The 9681-nt window shown below is 36.3% G+C and overlaps 1 protein-coding gene and 1 non-coding gene across 2 annotated transcripts; both read left to right on the top strand.

Annotated features, from left to right (window-relative positions):
- The first annotated feature begins 2719 nt into the window (after window positions 1-2719).
- LOC145593477 (phosphoglycerate kinase 3, cytosolic) lies at window positions 2720-6954 on the top strand. The gene is made up of 7 exons (XM_081649723.1): window positions 2720-2868; window positions 2981-3188; window positions 4486-4563; window positions 4697-4957; window positions 5778-6095; window positions 6204-6362; window positions 6525-6954. Exons 2-7 carry the CDS (start codon window positions 2994-2996, stop codon window positions 6717-6719), a joined length of 1206 nt encoding a protein of 401 aa, XP_081505849.1. The 5' UTR covers window positions 2720-2868; window positions 2981-2993; the 3' UTR covers window positions 6720-6954.
- A 1967-nt stretch (window positions 6955-8921) lies between these two features.
- Window positions 8922-9027, top strand: LOC145596270 (small nucleolar RNA R71). The gene has a single exon (XR_014103126.1). It is a non-coding gene; the product is annotated as a small nucleolar RNA R71 (small nucleolar RNA).
- Window positions 9028-9681: the final 654 nt, after the last annotated feature.

The following is a 9681-nucleotide window of genomic DNA, read 5'->3' as shown; positions in this document are numbered from 1 at the left end:
AGAGTCCCTTTGTATTTTCCATATAAATGAGTTCCATCAATGGTGATAAGGGGCCTACAATGACGAAATCCATCAATACATGGCTTGAATGCCAAAAAACTCGTTTAAAAACATAAGTTCCAGGTACCGTACTCTGTAACAACCTCCACTCAACCACAGTTCCAGCATTTGATTCCTTCAACGCTTGCATGTACTTAGGCAACTCTTGAAATGAACCCTCCCAATCCCCATAAATGAGTTTTATTGCCTTTTGTTTCGCTAACCATGCTCTCTTGTAGGTTATTGAGAACTTAAACTTCTCTTTCACAAGTTGCACTATTGTCTTGATTTTCAATGAAGGGTCAACGCGAAGGACATCTAAAAGAGCATTGCAAACAAACTCAGAAGTGAGTAGCTTATGATCCATGGAGTCGATGTCACCAACACAGTTACTTGCATGAGGGTCGTTGTACCGAATAATTTTAAAAGTAGATAGTGTTGGATCTTTCACTCCTCTTAGCCTCCACGAACAACTACATTGCTCATTCCTCTTGCACTCAATAACATATTTCTCTGGCTCTGCCTCCACAACTCGAATGGTTTGATTTCTAACAATGGAGTACGACTTCACAGCATCTTTCAATTGTTGCAATGAATCAAACTACTGTCCAACCTCAAATTCTCCACCCTTGTTATATGTCTCATTTCCTAACCAAGTCATCCATGAGTTATTCAAACGTGGATCAACTTGCGGCACTTCATTGAAGTCTGTAGTAGGAGCGCTATCTTTAATTGCCTTATCACGAGCTTCAATTACATCTTCATCATCATCTTCATCAGTATCATTCATCTCGACATCCCCAAAAACATCAACATTGTTTGGGTCAAGAGAATCGAGAATGGCTTGTGGTTGTGTGCTTGTTGAGGTTTCAACATTAGGCAATGAGGTCGGAGACCTAATCTCTGAAAGATGTTCATTAACATACTCGGGATCAACAAGCATTCTTGTGAATGAGCCTATCCCCACACTTTGATTAGTAAGGGGAATTGGTTGCTCCATACTACAAAAATAATCTGTTTCCGGAAAGGAACCAGTATCAGTTTGCACAACTGGCTCCTTTGGAACCTATTTAATGTACAATTGCATTGCAATAGAAGAAGTCTGAGTCACAGCAATCCACATAGCCCTAAGAGCATTGTCGTCATTTAACGGAATTGCGACATATGCCCCATTCATAGGATATCGCATAACCACCTTCAACTCCACAAATCTAGGATCAATACTCAATTCTTCATATAGCTTGTTCAGAACGTGTGAATATGTCATCCCATGATTTACAAAAACGAATTTTTGATTTCCACCACTATACGTTACATCACCATCTTTGTGATTAATTTCTCCACCCCAATAGCAATATAGAGGGTAGTTTGGTACCTCCATGTTTCATTCTAAAAACACCATGATTAATTTAAGAAATTAGTTTTACAAAATTTTATTAATAAGAGCATGAATATCAATTTAATTGGAAACCCCCTTATGCATATGTAATGGCTGATATTCATCAGCGAACTAGCTAAAGCAACAAAAATCAAACAACTTAATAACAAGACCAATAATTAAACTAGTAATAATCCTAAAGTTCCACTATGCAGCCATTGGTATTCCATATTTTATACTATATGAAGCGTGCAAATAGCTCTATATAATAAAAAAAATAAGCTGTTAATGGGTCCTAGCAAAAAAGTATGATACAATAAAAGCCAATGGTCCCAGCAAAATGATAAGATACTAAGAAAGAGACAACTAACAATTAAATATTTCATGTATGCATATGGTCCCATGTAATTGCTTAATGTTGGTGGTATACTTTGACATCACTAATCTATAAATAAGAATCTCAACACCAACACTAATACAAACAACTATTCTTCATTTTTTTTTGAAACCAACTGCTATTCTTCATTGTCACACATTACATTGGTTGAACTCTACAAATCTATACTATACAATTAAGCACTAATTGTCAAACACATACTATGATTTTAGCATAGAATTACACAAAACAACAAATTAATTTGATTTTTTTTTAATTCAAATCAAAGATGCTTACGGGATCAACAAAGAGAAGGCAACAAACCAAAAGCAACCAAAAAGCAATGAAAGCTACAAGAAAACAAAAACAAACCAAGAAAGCTACTAATTCAGCAAAAACAAATTAATTAATTTGATAATAGAATAAAAAATATAATTAGGGCACAATCTACTTACCACTAATTCAGAAAACAACAACAATTTCACTAATTCTCTACCATCAGTGGTCGGCAAACAATTGAGGAAGTCGGTGACGGCAGCGAGGCGGCAAATACGGCTTCCGGCACAATGATTGATGCGTTGGCAGGTTGTTTGAGAATTGAGGAGTGTCGATTTGTTTTTGGGATGATTCTCTTGAATTATTTTACATGGGAAAAGGGAAAAGTGATTTTGTTTTAAAAATCTTAGTATTAGTACACCGCTACTTGAAGTAGCGGTTTTTTAATCAAACCGTATTTTAAAAAAATCCCACTGAACCGGTGACGTGGACGGTACGAAGGGAATTTAAAAAAAGATTGGCTGTATTTTGGGAATTGCGTGTTTCCCAACATTATTTAGGGAAAGGTCTCAAAACTACGGAGAGAGTAATAATTTTTTTTTTTTTTTTTTTTTTTTTTTTTTTTTTTTTTTTTTTTACGGGGAGACACAAAAAAAAAAAAAAAAAAAATCTTGCGTGTCACGAAAGCGGCTCAATTTAGCACCCACCTGCTTACCCTGCACAGCACCACTTCTTCCATATAAACTCTCTCGAACCTTCCGTCAATCTCTCATTTCTGACACGCATCTACACTATCTCTGTAAGTTCCATAGATCTAATCTCATTTCGTTTTCTGATTGATTGTTTCTGTTTTTCTGGGGTTTTTTTTTTTTGTTATTTTTTTAATCTCGATTAATTTGTTTATTGATTAGATTTTGGATAAAAATGGCGACGAAAAGAAGTGTATCAACCCTGAAAGAGGCAGATTTGAAGGGAAAGAGAGTATTTGTTCGTGTTGATTTAAATGTTCCATTAGATGATAATTCTAACATCACTGATGATACAAGGATTCGTGCTGCTATTCCCACCATCAAATACTTGTCTGGTTATGGTGCTAAGGTCATTCTTTGTAGTCATCTGGTATATTTCTTCTCTCTATTTCATTTTTTTTCGAGTTTTTTTAGTTGGTTTGCTGTTTGATGTTATCTTTCATCTGGGTTTCCTTTGTTTTGTATTTGTTTATATTACTTGAAATACTACCTCCTTTTAAAATTATTTGCAACAATTTGATATTTTCTGCTCACACTTTATGTCAAATCGTCGTAAATAATATGACATGGAGGTAGTATAATTTTAAATCATGAAATGATACTGAATGTTCACTTAGAAGTTGTTTTGCATCTGGATTTCTTTGTTTGGTACTCCGTATTTGTTTTTGAACTTTATAACTGGTATTTTCCGTCTAAAATCAGTATTTTGTTTTTGAAAAAAAAAAAAAATTGAATCTGGAAATGATACCCAACGATCTCTTAGATTTGAGGGTACTTGATCATGTTTTTCAGTTTTGATGAATTCTGGGGTTTGTTGATCGTATAGTGTAACAGTGTAGGTTGTTTTTAAGATAAATAATATTTTCCAACTGGGTTACTTTGAATCTAAAGAGATCAAATGGGTAGTTCAATTTCGGTTGTTAGGTGAGAAGCCATTTTGTTTCAAAAAAAAAAAAAAAGGTGAGAAGCCATTTGGTTCAGGATTTGGGTTGTGTCGGGTCATTTTTAGGACTTTTAAGGAATGTAATACGAAATGTATGAGAACAAAAATAATATTGATGTGTATTTAACTTCCCTTCCTAACCAGCAAGACGGTGTAAAAAGAGAAGTTCGGGCATATCAAATGTGAATATCATTATTGAAAAATTATAATTGTCAATTGTCAGCTGCCTTGAAAATTTCTTTTATTTGGCCTACATTTAATCAAAAACAAATTGAAACGTTATAAACCTGACCGGAATGAAGTTTTATAATTATTTTATTGCTTTAGTGAGATTTGCCATTGGAGTTGTAATGTTTTATATTCATCAATATAGCTTTTTATGTTCTATTTGCTTCATGCTAGTTCAATTATGAACAAAGTTACGATGTCACTATGAGGCATTCTAACTTCCTTGTTGTATAAATTGCACTTGTACTTGGCGATGTTTCATTCAGAGAATTATTTGTGCAAAAGGTGTGCTTCTTGATTAGTAGTATTCCCATTGTACGCTAGTGAGTGTAAGCTTACTATAGCATTTTAGGCACAATGGATATTTATATAGTGTTAAAGTAGTGCTTGCACAATAGAATGCGCATATATGTAGATTTACTATATTGCGGCTGTTATCTTGCTTGTTATGTTGTTACCCTGTTGCTTATCACTTTTGTTGCCTTTCTATTTCCAGGGACGTCCAAAAGGTGTTACACCTAAGTACAGCTTGAAGCCCCTTGTCCCAAGGCTTTCTGAGCTTCTTGGGGCTGAGGTATGATTTTCTGTTGATATCTGAAGATTATGGATATTCCTCCCTTAACAAAAAAGTAGAATTCAGGAAGGAGTCTGATTATTTCATTGACACCTTCCGGTCTCACTTTATCTTCTTTTGTAATTTGGTACAGGTTAAAATGGCAAATGATTCCGTTGGCGAGGAAGTCGAGAAAATGGTGGCTGAGTTGCCTGAAGGAGGTGTTCTGCTTCTTGAGAATGTGAGATTCTATAAAGAGGAAGAGAAGAATGATCCTGAGTTCGCAAAGAAATTGGCTGCTCTAGCAGATGTCTATGTGAATGATGCTTTCGGTACTGCCCACAGAGCTCATGCTTCTACTGAAGGTGTTGCCAAGTATTTAAAGCCTTCTGTTGCAGGTTTTTTGATGCAAAAGGTACTTGTTTTATTACTGGTTGATAAGTGGAGTCATTGTGCTGATAGTGTATTAACCAGTATTTTGGTCTTTGTTGCTGCTAATAGTGTTTGTTCTTGCTAATTATTGGCCTTATGCATTAGCACTCAGATGTTTTTACTAGTCAATGCCCATTCATTTCACTCATAAAATGGTGACTTCATATTTTACAGCCTCTTCGTTTTTGTTGTAACATGCTCTTTAGTCTTTACTGTTGATTTTTAATAGTCCAATTTTACTTGTCATATGAGGATGCTTTGATGTGCATCTGACCTGTAACTGTATGTGCTAAATTACGCTGGAGCCATGCCATTATGCCAACTACTTTGGAAAAAGTTATTCGTACCTGATTGCACTCAGTCTGTCTAGGTAGTACCTGAGATGGATTGCATTGGTTCTTAGTGTAGAACATTTAATGTAAAGCGTTGAATTAAAGTTACCAATAAGATTTATGAAATAAAAAAATAAGAAATGTTTGCATGCTGATGGGGTTTAAGATACAGCCAATTTTATGCAACAGCATGCTAAAATAAGGTCAATGCAAGAAGGTCAGCAATATTATAATATATAATAAAGAAACAAGCCATCCTCTTCCAAGCTTATCAAAGGCTTGTAATATTTTGTTCACTTGTTTATGCATTTTCTGTTTGGTTTCTCTATTTTTCTTTTCAGAAAAGCTGTTGTGTGATGATTGGTATATTGTGCTGCTTAATTTTTTGCCTGCACTAGGAGAGCTTGAACTAGAAGGAAGTCTTACCTAAAGGATTTTTTTGTTAATTGCTTTTGTGTTTATTGATTGTAGGAACTTGACTACCTAGTTGGAGCTGTGGCAAACCCCAAGAAACCTTTTGCTGCTATTGTTGGTGGCTCAAAGGTGTCAACCAAGATTGGTGTGATTGAGTCATTGTTGGCTAAGGTGGACTATCTTTTACTTGGAGGAGGGATGATATTCACTTTTTACAAAGCCCAAGGACTCCCAGTTGGATCCTCTCTAGTAGAGGAAGACAAGCTTGAACTTGCAAACCTTCTCATGGAGAAGGCAAAAGCAAAAGGAGTATCCCTGATGCTGCCTACTGATGTTGTAATAGCTAATAAGTTTGCTGCTGATGCTGATAGCAAGGTTTGTACATGTGACTATTTTTGTATATGTGATATCCTCTCTTTGTATTTGTAGTAGTGGTATGGCCGTATGGCAATGATGTGGTCTCATGATTGTACTGTTTTATAGGTTGTACCTGCCTCTGCTATTCCCGATGGTTGGATGGGATTGGACATTGGACCAGATTCTATCAACACTTTCAGCGAGGCTTTAGACAAAACCCAAACCATCATATGGAATGGACCAATGGGCGTATTTGAATTTGAGAAATTCGCTGCAGGGACTGAGGTAAATAGTTGTCTTGATTCTTAACCATATTGAACCATAACTGTCTCCTGTTGTATTGGTTAATTGTTAAAAGCCTGTCCTACATTAGTTTTTATTCTTGAAAGCTATTATGAAATGATGTATATGGTGTAATTAAAACCAGTCTTGACATTTTATCTGTAGGCCGTAGCGAGGCAGTTGGCCGAGCTTAGTGGAAAGGGTGTGACCACAATCATTGGCGGAGGTGACTCTGTTGCCGCTGTGGAGAAGGTTGGTCTTGCAGACAAGATGAGCCACATCTCTACAGGAGGCGGTGCCAGCTTGGAGCTTTTGGAAGGCAAACCACTGCCTGGAGTTCTTGCCCTTGATGATGCTTAAGTGCTTTTATTTTTTGTTTTAATCTTGCTTTGTGATCTTTTTCCCAAAGATGATAAACAACTGGGTTTTTTTTTTTTTTTTTTGCCAGTGTTGCTACTTTTAGGAGGGACCTGTTGTGGTATTAGTGCAGGTCTGAAAATAATCATTCTTGAACTTTTGTAACGAGTATGGACTGTTGTGCAATTTTGCATTGGATTTGAAACAGTCAGTTAATAATTGAACTTGTTCTAGTTCACGCTTGCTTAGTTGGTTGGAGGTTCTCCTTCCACCCACCCATGCAAAAAGGCCCACAAATGATCGACCACTTTCCTTAGTGGTGTACTAAGTTGGATTGAAGAGGGTATAAATATGCGATTAACTTGCTTTGTTAGAAAGCAACTAGTTTACTATTACCAATGCCAGATTTACAGCCTTCAAGCTGAATCGAATAATAGAAACTTTAATTCGGGAAAGGGGGGAAGGCTTATTACAATGGAAATAAAAGATGAATACGAACCATTATTGGAAATAAAAGATGAATATTACAATGGTTATTTCAACACAATGATGTAGAAGTTTTATTTGTGCTTAGTATGTGCATGCTTTATAATTTAAAGAATAAAAAAAAGAAAATTTTCAATGGTAGCTATGTAAAATTGCACATTGTTAATGGTAGCTTTGTGGAATTACACCATCTCGTATTGAATGTGCAATTTTACACAGTTACCTTTGAGAATGTGCATTTTTACATAGCTACAATTGAGAATTTCTCATAAAAAAGTAGCAATTAAAATAGGCTTTTTTTTTTTAATTACACTCTTCGTTCATGTTTAATAGTTGGGACTTGTTCCATATTTCTAGGGTGTGACCCAAATTGCAGGCCCATTATTTTGGTTCTTGTTTTAGAAGCTTTCATATACATGTAGCGTGGTCTATATTGCTCCTTAATTTTCTACTGCTCGTATCATGCAAGCCACTAAAATGATTTAGAGAATTCTTGACATTGGAGGTAACTAGAAATATCGTCCATTTCTTCCAAACTTCATCTACAACTATAAATATGAGTCATGGACATTCAAGACATACACACAAGAAGCCATACCTATACAATAGACTTCCTAAGATCAACTCCTTGTGGTGATATAATAAACGGGTTTCTTAGGATCAACTCCTTGAGAGGGTAATGAAGAAGGACTAGCACAATCTTTCAAGGTGTTTTCTAGTTGAGTGATTTGTGTCTCAAGCATTTTATTATGTGTCATCATCTATTTAAATTTCTTATCGCTCACCACCATATAGGTGTTCAAGATTTTTGTTTGATTTTTAATTATCTCTTCCAAATTGGACTTGGACGATAAAGGTTAAGAATAGGAATTGTCACCATTGCCTTGAGGTCTTGGACCAAATCTGGGTGGGGATCCCCTTTGATTGTTTTGAAAATTTCCCCTATTTTGATTGTTCCAATTACCTCGGTTTTGATTGTTGCCAAAATTTTGGTGTTGGCCACCAAAGCCTTGAGATTGGCTTTGATTTCCATACCCTTGGCCTTGGTTTTGATTACCATAACCTTAATTATTATAGTTACCTCGGAAATCTTGGTTTCCTAGGTTCCTATAATTACCATTGTTATAGTTATCAAATCCACCTTGTTGGTGAGAATTTCTATTCCCAAAGTTCCTTTGTCCATCAAATCGTTCACCATTGTTATTGTTTGAGTTAAAATTCACATGTTCACATTCACTACTCTCAACATCATCAACATTTTCAAATCCATTTGAACAATTAGAAACATCATGGTCATAAGACCCATAAACATCACAAAATAAGCAGCCATTGGGCATGTTGTTAGAAGTAGAAGGAGGAGTAGAGTTAAAAAATGTACCTCTCCCTTTAATGTGGGAGGGATGACCTTGTGCATTGGAAGTTACACTCTCAAGCTTGGCCTTGATTGTTGTCATCTCTTTTCCCAAACTTGCAATTTGAGAGGATAGATTGTTGACGACATTAAGGTGATCAACTGAATAAACCGTTGATCCATTCTTGCTAGAAGACTCTCTTTCTCCTTCTTGCCAATCCATATAATGGCGCACCACATCTTCTATAATGTCCACAACCCCTTCTTCGCTTTTGTTCATGATTGTCCCTCCGGCTCCCGCATCAAGACACGATTTGCCTTGAGGGCTCAACCCTACATAGAAAATTTGAATGATTTAATAGGTTGGGATTCCATGATGGGGACATTCTATTTGATACTCCTTATATCTCTCCCAAGCTTCATACAAGCTCTCACTAGGTTTTTTCTTGAAACTTTGGATCAAAGTCCTTGCCTCCGCCGTTTTCTTTTGGGGGTAGAATCTAGATAAGAATTCCTTGGTAACTTCGTCCCATGTTCTTAGAGAATTCGGCTTGACCTCCTTGTTCAACCATTCCAAGGCTCGACCTATGAGAGAGAAGGGGAACAACTTGAGCCGGATAACTTTTGAGAAAATCCATTCACTTTGATAGTGTTACAATACTTCTCAAACTCTTTAAGATGGTTTAGCGGGCTCTCATTCTTAGCCCCACTAAATTGTCTCCTTTCGATCAAAGTGATCATGGCCGGTCTTATTTCAAAGTCGTTCGCTGGTATTGTTGGCAATGCAATCCCACTTTCAAACTTATGTGCACCGAGAATTCCCAATTCCTTCAAGTCTACTCTCGGATTTTCTCCCATGCTTTAATCTTCTTCTTCTTCACTTGAAGAACTTGTGCTCAAAGACCTACTAGCAATCCTTCTCCTTGAAAGTGCCCTCTCGATTTCCGGATCAAAAGGCATAAGGGAACGTCCACGTGCTCTATGCATACAAAACTCAATGAAACTGTTAGTAAACACGGCTACAGAGAAGTAGCCTAAAGAAGAAATTTTTTTTCTATTTTTGCAAATAAGGTGAAATAGACTCAACAACAAAAGCAATCATCTACGCCATTCCCCGGCAACGGGCGA

This window comes from Chenopodium album, chromosome 19 (genome assembly GCF_948465745.1).
Source record: "Chenopodium album chromosome 19, dcCheAlbu1.1, whole genome shotgun sequence".
NCBI classification, from domain to species: domain Eukaryota; kingdom Viridiplantae; phylum Streptophyta; class Magnoliopsida; order Caryophyllales; family Amaranthaceae; genus Chenopodium; species Chenopodium album.
The sequence above is the reverse complement of the archived record's forward strand: the minus strand, read 5'-3'. Positions and strand labels throughout refer to the sequence as shown.